Source organism: Ambystoma mexicanum, chromosome 8, assembly GCF_040938575.1.
Source record: "Ambystoma mexicanum isolate Mex_15411 chromosome 8, UKY_AmexF1_1, whole genome shotgun sequence".
Taxonomy (NCBI): domain Eukaryota; kingdom Metazoa; phylum Chordata; class Amphibia; order Caudata; family Ambystomatidae; genus Ambystoma; species Ambystoma mexicanum.
In genome coordinates this window covers 1489986484-1490005729 of record NC_090929.1, presented here as the reverse complement: position 1 = coordinate 1490005729, position 19246 = coordinate 1489986484, and the positions used below count along the sequence as shown (strand labels likewise).

At 49.4% G+C, this 19246-nt stretch overlaps 1 protein-coding gene across 1 annotated transcript in view; it reads right to left on the bottom strand.

Annotated features, from left to right (window-relative positions):
* LOC138473137 (rootletin-like) overlaps positions 1-16566 on the bottom strand; it is a 34858-nt gene extending 18292 nt beyond the window's left edge. The window contains exon 1 of the mRNA XM_069611669.1: positions 10752-16566. Within this exon, the coding sequence (XP_069467770.1) occupies positions 10752-16406 (5655 nt within the window). The 5' untranslated portion in view covers positions 16407-16566. The remainder of the gene's footprint in view (positions 1-10751) is intronic.
* Between the last annotated feature and the right edge of the window lie 2680 nt (positions 16567-19246).

The following is a 19246-nucleotide window of genomic DNA, read 5'->3' as shown; positions in this document are numbered from 1 at the left end:
AGGATCCATGGATTATGGGGATGATGAGCACCAAGAGGAGGAGGAGGAAGAGGACGACCCAGATACATACAGGGTAGATTCCCCGGTAGAGAAAGAGCCCGCGGTTACCGACTCCCCTGTCGACAACCAACCTCTCCTGAATGAGGTCCTGTCCAGAGCGGCACAGCACTTCCACATTGACACCCAGGGTGCTCAGGAAGAGAGGGACTTTGCAGAGGAACTGGTGGGAGAAAGGAGACCTGTTGCTCAGGCCATCCCTACCCTTAGGTCAATACAAAGGAGGATAGACCCTTCCCTTGTTAACCCCAATCTCACTAGGGCAGTAAATCCCAGAATTGAAAAGCTCTTCAGGGCAGCCCAATCTGACCCACTATACATAAGGGGACATCTCAAACCGGACTCCCTGGTTGTTACAAACACCCGTAAGAGGGCAGGAACACCCTTGTCATCGTCCGAAGCTCCCCCCGACAAGGAGAGTAAGAAGATTTATGGCAGGAAAGTAGCCTCCACTTCCGCCTACCAGGCAAGGATTGCAAACTCCACCACCCTGCTGGCTAGTTACAACTGCCACCAATGGGAAGAAGTCGCGGCTCTCATAGACTCCACCCTAGAACCCTTAAAGAGCCAATTGGCACGAGTTTCCGCAGAGGGGAGAGCCGTGTCAGGTTGCATTTTAAAATCAACCTTTGATGCCACGGATAACGCCGGCAGATTAATTGCTGAAAGCACGGTCATCAAAAGGCATGCTTGGCTACGGCAGTCTGGTTTCAAGGCCGAGACCCAAGCATCATTGATAGATAAGCCGGTGGAGCCGGATCTATTGTTTTGGAAAGGCGGTCGAGGACGCGCTTAAGAATGCCAAGGACGAGTACGAGACACTCAAGTCCCTAGGGCAACTAACCAACAAACCCCCTAACCAGAGAGGGAATGGCAATTTTCGTCGGCCTCGCGGACAAAACTCCCAAAGAGGCTCAAACTATTCCCAAGGCCAGGGTACTACATGGAACTCTAACCAGCAGTCTACCCAGAGTTATGGCAGGGGTAACAAAAGAGGTCGTGGTAGGGGTAGAGGCAGTCCCAATAAAGGAGGGGGCACGCCTCCACCAAAACAGTGACGCTCCGTTCAGGGTCCCTTCTCACGCATCCCCAGTAGGGGGACGCATTTCCAACTTCACCCAAGCTTGGGAAGGGATCACATCAGACAGATGGGTGCTGTCCACAGTGTCCATAGAACTCCTAGAGCGTCCCCGAAACCACCCTCCATGACAAAGAATACACTCCTTAGACCACCAGAAGATCCTACTCGAAGAGATCGAAATTCTTCTCGCAAAGGATGCGATAGAACTCGTCCCGGGACACCAGGTAAACAAGGGTATTTATTCAACTTACTTTTTGACAATGCGCCCAGTATTGGACTTACGGCCTGCAAACAAGTATGTCAAGCCCCAAAAATTTCACATGACTACTCTCCAAGAGGTAATTCCCCTCCTAAAAAAGGGGGATTACATGGCAACATTGGATATGAAAGATGCCTATTTTCATATTTCCATGTTCCCAGCGCACAGAAAATATCTGTGCTTCAAGGTGGACAGTCAGCACTACCAGTTCAAGGTACTGCCCTTCGGGATAGCCTCGGCTCCAAGGGTTTTCACCAAGGTACTGGCGGTGGTGGCGGCACACATACGCAGGGAGGCAATCCCAGTGTACCCTTATCTGGACGACTGGCTCATCACGGGGGAGACCCCAGTAATTTGCAGGACAAACATTCAAAGAACTATCGACCTCCTCTTCGAATTGGGCTTCTCCATAAACGAGAAAAAATCAAGTCTGGTGCCCAGCACCTCCAAGCAGTTCCTAGGAGCTGTTCTAAATATTCAAGAGGGGTTGGCTTTTCCTTCAGAGGAAAGAATTCGGAATATACTACTGCAAATTCCGCAATATCAAACCGGTCGCCAGATAACAGTATGCAAAGCAATGCGTTTGCTGGGCATGATGGCGTCATGTATTTACCTGGTCCCCCACGTGCGCCTGCGCATGCGTCCCATGCAAGAATGGTTGGTGAAACTGTGGTCTCAGGCAAGTGGTCAGTGGGACGATCTAGTGGTCGTTTCGCCAACACTTGTACAAAGCCTCCACTGGTGGACAAGAGACAATCTATCCAAGGGGAAACCCTTTTACGATCCCGAGATACAGGCGGTAGTCACGACGGACGCATGCCTGACAGGATGGGGAGCTCACCATCTCCACCACACAGCTCAGGGTCTCTGGTCTCACGAAGTGGCCAAGAATCACATCAACCTGCTAGAGCTTCTGGCAGTTTTCAGAGCACTTCAAGCGTTCAAACCCCACCTACTGAACCTGTCAGTGCAGATCCGAACGGACAGCACGACAGCCATGTTCTACCTGAACAAGCAAGGAGGGACTCGTTCGCCAAATCTGTCCAGACTTGCCCAGAAAATTTGGATATGGGCACTCAGACGGAACATCTTTCTGTCATCTCAACATGTTCCAGGGGATCTCAATCCTCTAGCGGACGCTTTGAGCAGAGATCCCCTTCCGGAGGAACACGAATGGTGTCTACACAGAGATATCGTAGAAGATCTCTTCTCTGAGTGGGGTTTACCCATTATAGACCTATTCGCCACAAGCGAAAACAGACAGTGCCCAGGATTCGCATCCAGGTTTCCCCAACCAGACTCCCTGGGGAACGCCCTGTGGATGAACTGGTCAGGGATGTTTGCGTACGCTTTTCCACCAACTCCTCTCATCAGGAAGGTGGTGAACAAGATGAAAAGAGAGTCGATGACGCTCGTCCTAGTTGCTCCCATGTGGGCAAGACAACCGTGGTTTCCACACCTACGCAGACTTTCGGTGTGCGATCCCATCAAACTCCCGGGCTGGTACAATCTTTTGTCCCAGCACCAAGGTCAGAAGGTGCATCCTCTACCCAACTCCATGAACCTAGCAGCATGGCTCCTGAGGTCATAGAGTTTGGACATCTCAATTTACCACAGAGATGTATGGACATCCTAAAAGAGTCTAGGAAACCGAACACGAGGCATTGCTACTTTGACAAATGGAAGAGATTCGTTATCTGGTGCCAGAATAAACAAATCAACCCAGTTGATTGCACTCCTTCCACAATCGTGACATACATGCTCCACCTGCTGGACGCAGGTTTGGTTTTCAACTCACTAAAGGTACACCTGGCAGCACTGTCGGCGTACACCACCTAACATAGCAAGGTGTCGTGGTGGAAAGTACCCGTGGTTAAAGCATTCATGGAGGGAGTAAAGAGACTTCATCCCCCTATATCTAACCCACCACCAGGATGGGACCTGAACTTGGTGCTATCTAAACTCATGGGCCCCCCATTCGAGCCCATGCATAAGACAAGTCTCAAACACCTGACCTACAAGACTGCCTTCTTAGTAGCCATTACATCCATAAGAAGGGTCAGTGAAATTCAGGCTCTGTCAGTGCAGGATCCTTTCTTTACTATTCATAAGGATAAGCTGGTTTTATGGACACACCCTAGGTTCTCACCTAAGTTTATTTCTAAATTCCATGTAAATGAGTCCATCGAGCTCCGGCTTTCTTCCAAAACCCACAAAGCTCGGCTGAGGTTAAACTACACACCCTAGATGTGCGTAGGGCAGTCCTTTACTACGTAAATAAGACCAGACCGCTTAGGAAAACAGATCAACTGTTTGTCTCCGTAGCCACAGGCAAAGAGGGAGATCGCATCTCTAAGGGTGCCATCTCCAAGTGGATTGTCAACTGTATCCAGTTGTGTTACTCTCTTTCTGACAAAACTTTGCCTTTTACGCCCAGAGCCCACTCGACAAGAGGCATTGGGGCCACTCTGGCTTTCATTGCAAATGTTCCCCTTGACACCATTTGCAAAGCAGCTACTTGGAGCTCTATTCACACTTTTACTCAGCACTACTGCATTGACACCCATTCCAAGACAGATACTCAAGTGGGATAAGCGGTTCTAAGACATTTATTTGTTCATGACCCTTCTCAAATCCCACCTCCTTCTAACACTGCTCACTAATCTATGCACAGCATGTGATCTAAGCAGATTCCACAAGCCTCAGAAGTGATAAATTACTCACCGTAATCGTATTTCTGATGCTTGTATCTGCTTAGATTCACATGCGACCCACCCATCCTCCCCTCTGAGAGAAGGCGCATGGATGCTTGTAGTCTTATCTTATCTATCTTCTATCTGCTTGGATCATCTGTGCTCACGCTACTCCTCATGCTACCTCATGTCAGGAAAAATACAATCTGAGGGTCCTAGACGCGTGAGGGATCATGGGTACAGTGGACGTCACACTAGGGATAGTATTACTGGCACGCCCTGTGTCGACGCCCATTTTCGAGTTTTGAAAAACAAACTGTAATACTCCGCAGCTTCCATTAGATGTCGGCCTATGCACAGCATGTGAATCTAAGCAGATACAAGCATCAGAAATACGATTACGGTGAGTAATGTATATGCTTAGATTCATATGCGACCCACCCTTCCTCCCCTCTGAGAGAAGGCGCATGGATGCTTGTAGTCTTATCTTATCTATCTTCTATCTGCTTGGATCATCTGTACTCACGCTACTCCTCATGCTACCTCATGTCAGGAAAAATACAATCTGAGGGTCCTAGACGCGTGAGGGATCATGGGTACAGTGGACGTCACACTAGGGATAGTATTACTGGCACGCCCTGTGTCGACGCCCATTTTCGAGTTTTGAAAAACAAACTGTAATACTCCGCAGCTTCCATTAGATGTCGGCCTATGCACAGCATGTGAATCTAAGCAGATACAAGCATCAGAAATACGATTACGGTGAGTAATGTATCTGCTTAGATTCACATGCGACCCACCCTTCCTCCCCTCTGAGAGAAGGCGCATGGATGCTTGTAGTCTTATCTTATCTATCTTCTATCTGCTTGGATCATCTGTACTCACGCTACTCCTCATGCTACCTCATGTCAGGAAAAATACAATCTGAGGGTCCTAGACGCGTGAGGGATCATGGGTACAGTGGACGTCACACTAGGGATAGTATTACTGGCACGCCCTGTGTCGACGCCCATTTTCGAGTTTTGAAAAACAAACTGTAATACTCCGCAGCTTCCATTAGATGTCGGCCTATGCACAGCATGTGAATCTAAGCAGATACAAGCATCAGAAATACGATTACGGTGAGTAATGTATCTGCTTAGATTCACATGCGACCCACCCTTCCTCCCCTCTGAGAGAAGGCGCATGGATGCTTGTAGTCTTATCTTATCTATCTTCTATCTGCTTGGATCATCTGTACTCACGCTACTCCTCATGCTACCTCATGTCAGGAAAAATACAATCTGAGGGTCCTAGACGCGTGAGGGATCATGGGTACAGTGGACGTCACACTAGGGATAGTATTACTGGCACGCCCTGTGTCGACGCCCATTTTCGAGTTTTGAAAAACAAACTGTAATACTCTGCAGCTTCCATTAGAAGTCGGCCTATGCACAGCATGTGAATCTAAGCAGATACAAGCATCAGAAATACGATTACGGTGAGTAATGTATCCCATATATATACAGATAAGAGAAAAGAAGTGGCAAGAGCAAAAGGCCAAAGGACTCGGATCCAAGTAACACTGTTCTGGTATAAGAATCCCAGGGTGTTTTGAAGGATCTAGAATACATAACCTTGGTTGGCTCAAGAGCAATGTACAGTTCAAGAATCACACAGCTGAATTGAAGATATACATGGCTAACAAAGGGGTGAACACTCTTGGTTCGAGAGATCAATCTAAGCTTAAAATTCGACTTGATCCTTGTGAAGATGAGCCCCTGCTTTATGTGGGTGGTGGAAAACCTGATGCAGGAAAGGTTGATGAACAGAAGTCTGAGGTGTTCCAATCTAAGTTGCGTTTGTTTAAGGGATACACGCACAGAATCATACTCAAGGTGGAATGGGGTCCCAGTGATTCATAAGAAGGCCAGACCTATTCCATTTGATTTAGTAGTCAGAGTGGAGTCAGAGTTGGAGAAAGAGGAGGTCATTGAGAAAATTGAATCTTCGCAAATGGTTAAGTCCCATTGTAATAGCTGTGAAGAAGAATGTCAAACTTCAGATCTGTGTGGATTTAAGAGATCTAAACAGGAACATCCAAGTGGACAATTTTCCAATGCCGATTATATCTGAGATATTAAACTGTGTTGAGGGGCGAATATTTTCACAACTTTGGATTTGTCTAATGTGTATCATCAGATAAACTTGGCAAAGGATTGCAGAGATTTAACAGCATTCATCACACCCTTCGGGATGTATTGTATAGGGTCTCATTACGAGTTTGGCGGTAGCCGTGCCAGTAAAACCGGCATGCTGCTGCCAAACTCGTGAAATTACCGGGACCTGGCAATAGGGACGTACAGGGGCATTCCGACCCAGGCGGAACCGGTCCGTCCCCATTTCCGGGTGCCGGTATTCATTATTCCCCATTCCCATTGAGCCCAATAGGCTCAATGGGAATGGGGAGGTCGGATGCACCAGCACCATTCATGAATGGGGCGGGTGCATCCGACGAGTTGTGCTCGCGGGTGCCGCTCTGCCCGCCAGGTTAAACCTGGCGGGCAGAAAGGCACCCGCGTGCATAACTTGTAGTTTGCCGGTCCGGTAGCAATGTTGCCAGTAGTTTACCGGCACCGTTACTACCGGACCAAGTGTTCCAAAGGGCCATGACGCAGGTGTTTAAAGGAATAAAAGGAACACTGGTGTAACAGGACGATATAATAGTGAATGGAGCAGGAGAAAAGGAGCATGATGAAAGATTACAAATGGTGGTGCAAAGATTGGCTGCGAAAGGTTTGAAGGTGGAAAGAAGTAAGTGTAAGTTCCAACAGCGTGAGGTGGAGTTTTTGGGGCATGTTGTGAGTGGAAATGGGTACAGACCCAAAGTGGATGCAGCAGAGGCCATAAGAAGCGTACCAGCACCCACCAATAAGGAAGAAGTGAGATCTTTTTTGGGATTGTGCGACTACTACAGTAAGTTTGTGCAAGAGTTTGAGAGTATTACGGAACCTATTATAAGGTTGTTTAAGAAGGATAGTGGATTTGCATGGGACGAAGAGTGTGTCCATGCATTTAATGTTATAAAAGAAACCTTTGTGGAGCTGTGGAACTGGGTGGATTTGTTGTTGCAAGAGACACCAAGCTTACTGTGGATGTCAGCAGAGTTGGTTTGGGGGCAGTCTTGTCCTAGGTAATGGATAGTCAGGAAAGGGTGATTTGTTATGCGTCAAGGGGAGTGACGGATGTAGAGAGCAGATATTCAGTGATAGAGAGAGTTGTTGGCTTGTGTTTGGGGAGTACGTTTTTTCCACAAATATATTTAGGGAAGCTACACCAAGGTTGGCAAGATTGATCGTGAGGTTACAAGATTAGGATTTTGTGGTCAAATATGTACCTGAAGTGAGAAACAATGTTGCAGATTTTCTTTCACATTTACCGGCAAAGACAAGGTAGCAGGAAAGGAAGAAATGGAAGAGGATGTGGTGGCAGTGGTGAGTGATGTTATTTCCAAAGACAAGTGGATGGAAGAATTTGCAAGAGACCAAGTGCTTGGGAAAGTTGTCAAGTTCACGACTTGTGGGTGGGCCTACCAAGCGAGTACTTGAAAAGAGTGTTTTACCATTCTAGGAGGTTAGAGAGGCTCAGTCGTTGGAAGGTGGATTTTTGGTCCGAGGTGATACGTTTTTCCCAGCAGAGTTTGAGAGCAAAGCTGATAGAGAAGGCTCATCAGGGCCATCCGGGATCGACAGGGACCAAGCACAATCTTAGGGCCAAATAAGAATGAATGATGTCCAGACATGAAATTAATGGTGAAGAGATTTGTGAGGAATTGTTGGCCGTGGCATAATTCGCATATGAGCTGTAAGATATAGGGTAAGGAGCTGTGTGCTGTACCCATACCTAAAGAGGCGTGGGAGCAGTTGGGTGTAGAAATAGTCGGTCCATACAGCAGACTTGGGTGAGAGAGGAGATTTCTTACAGTGATGGTGGACCGTTGGTCTGGATGGGTCGAGGCCAAATGCGTTTGTGGAGCCAGCACGTGTGATGTGATTACATTTTTGGAGGGTGTGTTCAGCAAAGAAGGGTATCCTATTAGGATAGTGAGTGATAATGGTGTGCAGTTTAGAAGTGAGAAAATGAAGTATGCCAAAGTGTAGGGATTGAGTGGACATTTTCAGCACTTTACCACCCCAGACCAATGGGAAAGTGGAAAGATGTATCAGAGTCATGGTGGAGGCTGCGGAACAAGCCATCAGGAACAATTGGCATGTGAGGTCTGCGACTGAAGAAAGGTTGTGGAGTGTGAGAACGTCAGTGATCCGGTTCCTGTTTGTGATCATGAAGAGTAGAGAACCCAACACAGTGTTTAATCCTGCATGGGACAACGTGTGGGGAAAGGAAAGGGGAAGCCATATTGGTATGGAAAGGCTGAGTGTGGTGAGCATGACGAGGGGCGAGTTTCAAGCCTAGAGAGTTTGTGAGGATTAAGAAAGGTGTGCCTCCTGGCAAGGGAGGGTCCAAGTTTTCTGATCCGGTGAGAATGAAGGAGGTCAGAGTTGAGGACAGGACTGTGTGGAACATGGGCAGAGTGAGTAGATGGAATTGCCGTGCTGCTGGAGTGTGTGATGTTGGTTGTGGTAGAAAAAGGTGTGGTATTTGGATGGGTGAGGACCTAGCGATGGAAAACAATGATGTAGCAGTGGAAAACAATTATGTAGAGGAGTTGTGCGCCAGCAGGGATACTATGTTAGGGTGCAATATGGAAGCAGTAAATGTGAGTCAGTTGCAAGGAGTAGAATAAGGAGACCCCCGGTTTGGTCTAAGGACTATGTGATGAGTTGAGAGGACTTATGATGTTTTTAATGGATTCACCACTTTGTTGGTTTTAGGACCAGTTTAAGGGTATGTGTAGTGATATATACATTTATCTATTATGTGTTAATTCCCATTGAGTTTTTTTTATTTATTTTGTTTTTTTTTTATTCTTTGTTTAGGTTGTTTGGTTTTGTGGGAGGGGGGTGTGTTATATCTTTTATTGGCCCTGCGAGGTATAGGATGTGGAAGTGGAATTGGCCAAGGAGACGGTTGGTGAGGCACAGGGAGGTGAAGATGGTCGGGTGCTAGGCCGCTTGTGTATTTGAATAAAGTATGTGTCGTCCCACTTTCCATATCCTGTGTTATTGGGGAAGACAGATCAATTATAGATTGGTTGCATTCAACTTCGAGGTGCCTTTCACCTGGGGGTTCCGAGCGACATCATAGACAGCTCGAGCTTTGCTCTCATTATATAGATGTCACAAAAGAACTACTTGGTGAATAAATCACCGTAGTTAACACATCTATAATTATATATAGAATACCTTATTCAGATAGTATTTCACCCCAGCTGGAAACAGATCACAGAGATTGTAGAGAATAGGGAGATTGAATAGATGTTCTATGGAAATACCTTGTGATAAAAAGGTTCACTGAAGAGATCAAATATTTGGAGGAGGCATTTGATATTCTGCTCTCCTCTGATGCTTGATGTGTTCTCTTGGACCAGCCACAGTAAGAAGCTTGACTTGCAGGGAATGAAAACAGATCACTAACAAGATATCTTCACGTTACATTTTGTTACTTGATACTCGCAATGGTCAAATAGACAAAAACTACCAAATTGTGGACTGGGAGCTCCACTATACTCAATTGGTATGGCAAGATTTGGAACATCCAAGCAATTGAGAAGAACACACCCTCCCAAATCGCAAACCATGAAAATATAGTGACCTTCAGCATCCCCCTATTTACATATGTATGGGGAATTTAGAGGGCTCAGCTGTCCCACCAGCCTGAGCGTGGTGTGCTATGACCGGAAAGGACGGCGCTTGCTGGTCCCAAGATTAAGAGAACAGTAACATTCTTGGACGAATTAATAAAAATAATGACCTCCGTAGATTTCCACGTACCACCCACCATGCAGTGAAATGGCTAAGGCATTCCTATTTTGCATTTGATCTCTTTGTTGAGAGGAGAGGCGACAGTTCAATGATTTCACTATTATCATAGGGGTAGTGGAAGTGACATCACACGACCCATCAATAACATCACCATAAATTATACCACATGATCTATGACCCTGATGGCGGGCTAAAGTATGTATTCTAAAAGGCCTTAATGAAAACGACAGGCTACAGCACATTACAAAACAGTGATTACTAACTACCAGACCATACCATCCAGCTACTAAAATTAGTAAAACTGAACGGCATGCTTGTATGTAAGCAGAAACCCAGGAGTAGCAATTTCTACAGCCAAATTACGGGTGGGGGCAGATAGGAGGGATATTGGAGGTACCTGGTAAACATTCGGCAAAGATTTCTTTCTTTTCTTTAACATATCTTGATTTGCAATGAGTGACGATGTACGCGCGTATTAATGAAATATTGAATTTGTCTCTTATAAGTCATTCTGAAAAACAATTAGCAACACATGCGAGCCCCGCATTGCTAAGACAATGGAAACAAACACATGACTTCTGCCCCATTCATTATACATGATTAAGAAGACATTGAAAGTAAGTTTGTGTAGGTAGGTGGAGGACCGGTAGTTGGAATATGGTGGTGTGTAAGTCTTGTGCAAGAACAGGTAAGTACATTTTTATGTTAGCAGTTTTCTCATACACTGATAATGATCTCACCTTGTCCAGAGCTTTCTTCAAGACTATGTTTTCCTTCTCCAACTGCAGGGTGGTGCGCTCAAGCTCCTTGTTTTGACCCTCCATATGTGCCACAGCTCTCTGTAGTGCTGACACTCTGTCATGCAATAGGCTCCTCTCTTCCTGCAGTGTTTGCACTTCTTCTTCCCCTGCCAGCTCTCTCCTCTGTCGCTGCTGAAGCTGCTCCTGAAGGCTCCTGGTTTGCCCCTCCAGTTCTCTGCACCTCAAGTCCATCTCTCCTATCTGCTCCTGCAGCACCTGCACAGTCTCTGCAAATGTGTGGTTCTGTCTCTTACTGTCTGATAGTGCCTGTCGCATTGAATCTAGCCGTTCCTGAAGCACTCGACGATCCTGCTCTGCAGCGGTCAATGCTTTCTGGAGCTGTGATACATTCTCCTGGAGGTTGCTAGATCCCATGGAGGAGTCACTAAGCGCTTGAGACAAGCTCTGGACCTTCTCTTTCAGCTGGTTTTCGTCATCCTCTGTCTTGGCCAGTGTGAGGCTCAAGCGTTCAGTGTCCCGGTGCAAGGAGGCGGCCTGGCGCTCACTGTCCCCCAGCTGGCTCTGAAGCAGCTGCATCCGCTCTAGTAGGGTCTGGACTTCAGAGTCACGGTCGGTCAGGCCGAGTCGGGTGCGTTGGAGATCCCCTTCAAGAGAGCGCAAACTAACCTCTAGCTTGCTAGCCCGGCTCTCTGAAGCCTCCAGGATCTCCTTAAGCTTTCGCTTGTCTGTCTCCAGCTTTGCCTCTTTTGATTTCATCTTAGTGATTCTCTCTTGGAGGTCCCTCTTCTCGTCCTCACTTGCATGCAGGCTGCGTTCCAGACTGGAAATCTCCTCTGTGCAAGCTTGCCGTTCCCTCTCCAGCCTTTGGATAGTTTCTTCCTGGAGCATCAGTGCTGTCTGTGCACTGCTGAGGCGACCATCCACGCCCCGCTTTCCTTCTTCAGAATCTGACAGTGACTTCTGGAGCTGCTGGATCCGAAGGTTGGTCCTGTCTCGGTCAACCTCCAGCTCACTCATCTGTCGACTCATGTTCATCACCTCTATACGAGCATCGTCTCGATCCCTCTGGGTATCTCGCAACTCTAGCAGGAAGTCTCGCAAAGAGTCTCTAACTTCTTCTGGGTCAATTTCCCCAAGAGTCTGCTCACTTCTGCAAGGAGAGATAAGTCCAAATGGAGAGCGTGAGGTGCTCCTCTCAGGAGACCCTATCCTGGAAGCCGGGGTAGTTCGACCTTCCCGGGTCGGACTGCCAATGGTATTTTCAGCACTTTTCATGGGAGAACGTGTTCTTTGTGGAGATGGGCTACGCCCTCGTATTCCTAGAGTCCGACGCAATGTGGAGTGCAGACTACCCAGTTTGAATTCTGCATCTCTCTTGGCGGCATCCACTTTCGCAAGCTCAGACTCCAGTGCATGAATACGCCCATCTGCAGCACTAAGGCGGAGTCGAAGGTCATCAGCAGTGGCACTGGCCTGCTGAAGCTTTACTTCTATATTGTGGAGTTCATCCTTCAGCTTTTTCTCATTCTTGTTGGATTCATTCTGGCGCTCCTGGAATTCTTTGTCCCGGATTCGCACTTCTGATTCCATTTCCTCCAACTTCTGCTGAAGCACGCTGACCTCCTTGCGAGATGATTCTCGTCCAGCTTCAATTTCCAGAACTCTCTGCTTTAGTTCTAGAACCTCTCTGCGTCTCTGCTGCTCTTTCTGTTCATCCTGGAGAACACGTGATTGCAGCTCTGTCACCTCTTGATTGCGCTTATTGTTCTCCCCACCTAAGGTCTTTACCTGTCGACGGAGTTCCTGCAGCTCCCGTCGTGCCTCCATCTTCGACCGCTCGACCTCCCGCAGATTTGCTCGCAGCTCCCCGGCCTCTTTCTGAGTCACAGTCCTTGCCTCTTCTAGAACAGCCAGTTTCTGCTCTTTTTCCTCGTTGGAGCGCTTGAGACTGATCCTTTCTCCCTCAATCTTCTTGATACTGGCTCTCAGCTCAATGTTGGATCGCTGGAGGGCTTCCTTCTCTCTTATCTCATCTCCCAATGCTCGACGCATTTCTAGAGATTCTTTACGGTGGGCATCACGGGCCTCATCTGCTTCCCGGTGCAGACGGTGGGACTCTATAAGATCCTTGCGTATCGCATCACGGGCATCTTCTGCCAGCCGCAACTGGGTTCTCAATTCTTCTACCTCCCTTCCGACAGTGTCCTTTTGCTTTGATAGTTCCTTAACTCTCTCATTCAGGCTCTTGGCTTCTTTCTCATGGGAGGTCATAGCATCCCCGAACTGTACCTGGAAGGCCTTCAGCTCTGCTGTGAGGCTTGCAACTGTATTCTTATCCTGCTCCTGGCGGTTAAGACTTTCACGCTTTACACGGTCCAGCTCCATATTTAAACCTGCAAGCTCCCGCTGAGCTTGGCTCAGTTTCTCTGACAACAGATTCTTTTCTGTCTCCTTCATGAATAAAGCCTTTTGCTTGTCATTTTCCACTTGCAGCAAACTCTCATCCCGTTCCTCTTGTAAGTGAAGAATCTCTTCATTGAGGTCCTGCTTCTCAGCATCGTACTGTGAGAGTATTTCTTCTTTCTCCTGCTGCAGTCTGTGTACAGCATCCTCCTTCTCTTCTGTTAATGCCAGGAGCAGGCTTTCCCTGTCCTTCTTCAGACGCTCTAAGGCCTCCTTATGTAGAAGCGCTTGGTTCTTTAATGATAGTTGAGCCTCCTGCTCAGTTTGCACCAATCTCTGCTCCAGTAGCTCCTTATCCCTCCTCAAAGCAGTCCCTTGCATGTCCAGTTCACTGCGTGATCTTTCAAGGTCCAATAGAGCAGTCTCCTTGGCTGACAGGATATTTCTGTTTTCTCCTTCTAGATGTTCCTTCTGAGCCTCAAGCTGACCCATCAGTTGTTGTGTTTCATAAAGGCTGGTCTCAAGAGTTTCCTTTTCAGCTCTCAGAGAAGCCAGTTCCTCTATCATAGCCCTGCTGTCCCTGTCAAGAGCAGTAAGCTGTACACCCAGCCCTGCGTTCTCTTTGGTAAGCTCTTCTTTCCTCTGTATAGCTCGTAGCAGAGACTCGGCTTGCATGTCTATCTCCCGGCGACTTTGCATGAGATGCTCACTAAGAGCCTGCTTCTGGCTGCTCATCTGGGTTAACTGATCATGGAGCTGTCCTTTCTCCCTACGAATCATTGCCAGCTGTTCCTCTTGGTTCTCTCGTTTCTCTTCAGCAATGCGCCAGCTCTGCTCGATCCCTCGTTTCTCTGCCCCAACGTGGGTCACCTCTTGCTCCAGGTGAGAGATCTGCTCCTTCTGGGAAGCTCGGTCCTGTTCCAGCTCCCGCTTCTGCTCCATCAGCAGAGCCTTCTCCCCCTCCAAATGTAAGATGATACGATTCAGGTTTATCTTATCTTGTGCAAGCCCTTCAGTAAGTGTTCCCATTTTAGCCAGAGAGTCCCTCAGAGTAGCCTCCTCAGTCCTCATCCTATTTATTGCAAGTTCCAGATCTGAGCAGTTGGTTTCTGCTTTAGAAAGTGCACGGGTAAGCCCATCTTGTTCACTCTCCAGCACTTCCTTTTCCAGTGTAGCCTGATTCAGGGCTTCCCGCACCATCACCAGTTCCTTCTTCAGGCCAGAGATCTTCTCCTCCAGCTGCTCCAGTGCCCTCTGCCCCCGCTCTAGCTCTTTCTGGTTCCTTTCTTTATCCTTCACAAGATCCTCCTTCTGCTCTTCCAGTAAGTCCCTCTGCCGGTGTAACTCAGAGTTCACAGCCTTTAACCTCTCCAGCTCAAGCTGTGAGGAATCCGCTTGCTGCACCAAATTCTGCAATGTGGACTCGAGGGCCTCCTTCTCCCCACTAAGTACTTCCAGGCTAGCTTTCCAACGCTGGCCATCATGCTGTAGGTCCTGCATAGCCTCCTGCAAGTCCTTCCGTTCTCTCTGCAGTTCCTGTACCCTCACTTCTGTGGACTGTGCCTCTTGCTGGCAATCGGACAGCTGCTTCCTTGTAAGGGCCAGCGATTCCTGGGAAGTGTCCAGTTGAGAACGAAGCTCCTGCTCACGTTGCTGACGTCTTTGAAGGGCACCTTGAACAGCTCTCAATGCAGCATCCTGGCGCTGCGGAGAGTGTGGGCGGGTAGGTGAAGCTCGCCGGTAAGAAGGCGACAGAGAGCGTGATGGGGATGAAGGCCTTTTAGAATCGTCCATGGCGGCTGTCCTGCAGCTCTCCGAAGGGCCAAGAACCAAACCTTCTGCATCCACCTGAGCGACCTGGGTGATGTTGCTTAGGACACGTTGAAGACAGCCATATTCCCGCCTCAAGGCTTCAAGCTCCTGTTGCTCATCCAACTTAGACTCGTCAAGCTTCATATTATCCTGTTTCAAGGATACAAGGGCTTTCTCTTTCTTACTGTTCTGTTCCTGCAGCTTCTCCACCTGCGCTGCAAAGTCTGAGATCCTAGAGTTCAGCTCCACCTTCTCAGCATCCCAGCGGCTCTGCAGTTGGATCATCTCCCGCACTTTGTCCCTGAGCTGTTGCTCAAGGCGCGCCCCTTGCAGTGTCTGCTTCTCCAGTGAGGACACAGTGCTGCTTTGGGACAGACGCAGGTTGGAGTCCAGGTTCAGGCAGGCAGTCTGGAGGCGTCTGGCAGTTCTGGCAGAGTCAGCCTTCAACTCACTGAGGCCCCTTTCTGCAGTCGCACGGAGCTCTGCAAAGTTACTGCGGAGGGTGGCAGCCTGGCGCCAGAGGGTGAGGATGCCACTGTGCTCATTGTTCAGATAAGTGTTGTAGATCTCCCTGTCCTTCTTCCATTGGGTATCCTGCTGCTCCAGCTCAGCCCTCGCTCTATGTAGTTCAGAAGAGGCCCTTTCCAGCTCCTCGGATAGTCTGTGGCTGGATGCGTCTCTCTGGTCCAGCTGCTCCCTCAGTAGAGTATTCACCTGAGACAGGGCAGCACTCCGCTGTTGCTCCTCTTCTAGGCGGATGAGGGCATTTTCAAGGTCACTGCTGTGCTCATGCTCTGACCTTCGGAGTCGGGACTCCGTTGTGTCCAGGCGGGTCTGCAAGGACAGTTTCTGGTGCTCCGAATCAGAAGTTTTCTCCAGGAGCTGCTGCTCCAGCTCCCCACATCTCTTCTTGTACTGGAGCACCTTGTTCTGGAGCTTCTGGACCAGCTGTGCCTGGCGCTGCTGCCCTTCTTGGTAGGCCGCCAGCTTGCGCTTATAGGCCTTTTCCTCATCTTCAAACCTGCGCTTTAGCACGGCCAGTGCTGCTTGGCCCTCCCCTCTCAACGCCAGCTCCAGCCTCGCACTCACCGCGTGCTGCCTAGTGAGGGCCTCATCCCGCTCCGCGCGCGCATGCGCCAGCAAGGTCTCCAGGCGAGAGAGCTCCCCCTGCAGGAGGCGATTTTCTTCCTGCACGTTGCCCGCTGCCGTCGGCTCTTTTGCGGCATGTCGGGCGTCCTCGATTAGGCTCTCGGTGACGATCTGTCGGATCCTCGCTGGGACAGGCGTGAGAGCGGACCTCTCCCCGTCCCCGCGGACGGCCAGCCCCTTGTCCTCTCTGGCAGCCTCTGGGTGCAGGACGGTGTCCTCCAGCCGCTGGATGACCGTCTCCAGCCTGTCCTGCCCGGTCTCTGTACTCATGGTGGTGGCTGGGGTACGTTCTCTGGCGCCGGGGGAGCTCTTAATGCCCTCTGCTGCTCCTGGGCACCGGGCTTCTGTGAGCTCTCACCTGCTACAGCCCGGTGCTCTGTGGTGCTGTTGCGGAGTTCTGTGTAGCAGGCTGTCCTGTCCGCGCGGTGGGTCCCGGCATTGGTTGCCGCGGCAACAGAGGGACGCTGCGGCCCCAACAGAAAACGGGAAAGGGGAGGGGTAACCATGACGACAGGGGGAAGCCAAGGGACAGACGCTCCATGCGGGCACTTCCCACTGGAGATTTTGACTAGTAGATTGTGGCACGCCCACTTGGCGTACAATCCTCCCATACTATAGAAACTTGTAGAGTGAAATCGGGTTTGTTTTGAGGGTTAATCACGTTAGTCACTGTAGATAGGCACTTTTTGTGGGGTTTGACATACGATAGGAGGACGATCCAATCGAAGCGGGACGATGACTAAGTGGCGAGTGGGAATTTAGAGTCCGTCTTCAAAAGACGGCGATTTATGTTGAGGCTTGCACGTATGCTAGAAAACGAGAGGAGCGGGCACTTGGGGAAGACGTGTGTGGTCCAGCAACGACACCAGCTGTGTGCTACAGCTGTGACAAGCGCATTATATGTCAAACTACAATTCAATGACAGCACATTCAATAGAAGTTTATCTTGCAGTGGATATCAGGGGTGCATTCACGATGTAATTACGGGCAGAGTGTGTGCTAGCGAAATGTTTGTGCGCTGGTGCAGTGCTGGAAATGGAAACATTTACTGGGGGAACCGTCACCTCTTTGGAGGGGCTGTGAGAAAGAGGGGGTGGGACATTATCTCTAGTCTTCATAGAACCCAATCCTGCTGATTTCCGTAAAAGCAAAGAGCATTATGGGAACATCATAAAGCCCACAATTTTTATTGTTAAACATGTCTTATAGTGATTCAGTAAGAAACCCTTGTAAGCGAATAATGGACATTGGACTCTGCCGTTTTGATTGGTCACAATATTCACCTTAATAAGAACTGTCCGTGAATTGCAGGACATATATACCAGTGTTGGACAGCTGCAACACTGGCTCTGGCAGTTTCTGCATGCAGTCTCCAATGCAAAGTCTTCTGAAAGATTGTTCAAGAACTGGTTACTCGTGCCTGCAATACGTGCGATAATGCAGATTCAGAACAGACCTGGGACCAGATTACAGAAACTTTGCATCTGTGCAAGTGCAAAGTTGCACGGTATTAGCACTAGGGCAAAGTTTGCCCTGTTTTTAAAAATACGGGGACATGTCAGAAAACCATTGCACAACAAGTGCAGTAAAGCATATTAATAGGACCAGGGCAAAAGTTGATGGAAAGAATTGGGTGACACCATGGGCCCTTTTCGCCATTAGAAAAACACCACAGGCATCCACAGGATTTTCCCCGATTTGAACTTTTATATGGGAGAGAACCGCGAGATGTCCTAGATACGTTGCGTGAAACCTGGGAGGAACCAGAAAAGGCCACTTTACCACTATCCCAAACTGCCCAGCGATTAAAAGAACACATGACATCAGTAAGATCCATGGTGCAAACTAACATGGTTAAGTCTCCGGAACACCAGAAGGAGTCTCATGATAGAAAAGCTGTATTAAGATCCTTTTCTGTCGAGGACACTACCGTAGTCTTAACCAACCTATTATCTGATGAAACCTGCCTGAATACTCAGATTCCCTCCGATGTAGCTCAGAATCAAAAGGAAGATCGAATGGACCTCTTAGAGCAGTTCCCTGATGTGGGGGGGGCGCTTTTGCGCACGTTGGAAATGGCCGCCTGATCTAAGAGCTCCCGCTCCACCGAGAAATCCTGAGCTAGTTTATCCGTCCAGCGCTGCCTGTTTCGGCTCGGACGGGCTGGGGGGCTGGCCCGGCCGCCTGTGGGTGACCAGACGAAATCCTGAGTCTCGGGGTCCGGGGTCGCCAGAGATACGGCACGATTCAGATTGACCGGTACACGGAGTGACAGGAATCCGGAGGCGAGCTCCAGAGCAGTCTACTACAGAGCCGCGGCGCGGCTGAAACGGCTGGGCCCAAAAGGGGAGGAGCTTAGACCCGGCTCTGCCCTGACACTCTTCTGGTGACACGTTACGGCTTCTGGGCTGCTGCGGCGTGGACGACTCTCCGGCCCGTACCTGCCCAAGGCCCGACCCAGCCCCGGTAGTGGTTGCCGCAGTTGCTCAGCCCCAGAGAACTCCTTACAAACCCTACAGGGCGGTGCGGGGCGAGGCATCCGGTGCAAATCGCAGTACGCGGCCTGAGGAACTCTGCAGTAGTAATACCCACACGGACGACAGGTAAGGAGACGAGGCTGGGCGGAGAGGGAGCCCCCGCGGGATGCCACATGGTCAGCCGGGGTTGCAGCTAAATCGGACCCGCAATCACTCTTGTTGAGGCGGTAGGCTCCAGTGCCCGAGTGGGCGGGAAACCAGACCATACAGTATACTGCACCACCTGGAACGCCATTAATCATGGGGGAACCACAGAGGCCGGCAAAGGGCTCCAAGACTCCGGGGAAGCTGAGGAAGGGCCCCATGGACGCCTACACGGGGGGTCAGGGTCAGGCCGCGTCGGCCGACGCCACGCGGCCGACACTGAGAACCCTGCTGCTGAATCCAGTGAGAATTTGGACAACCTAACAGCTATAGTCCAAAATGGGTTTCGCTCAATAAACACAAAGCTGGATGACATAGTCTCTACCATCGGCTCCTTAAAGGCTAGAGTGGAGAAGGAAAGCCTACCCATAACGGAAACTGAAACCCGTATCAGCACTATTGAAGACACTATCTCGCACCACAGCCGTG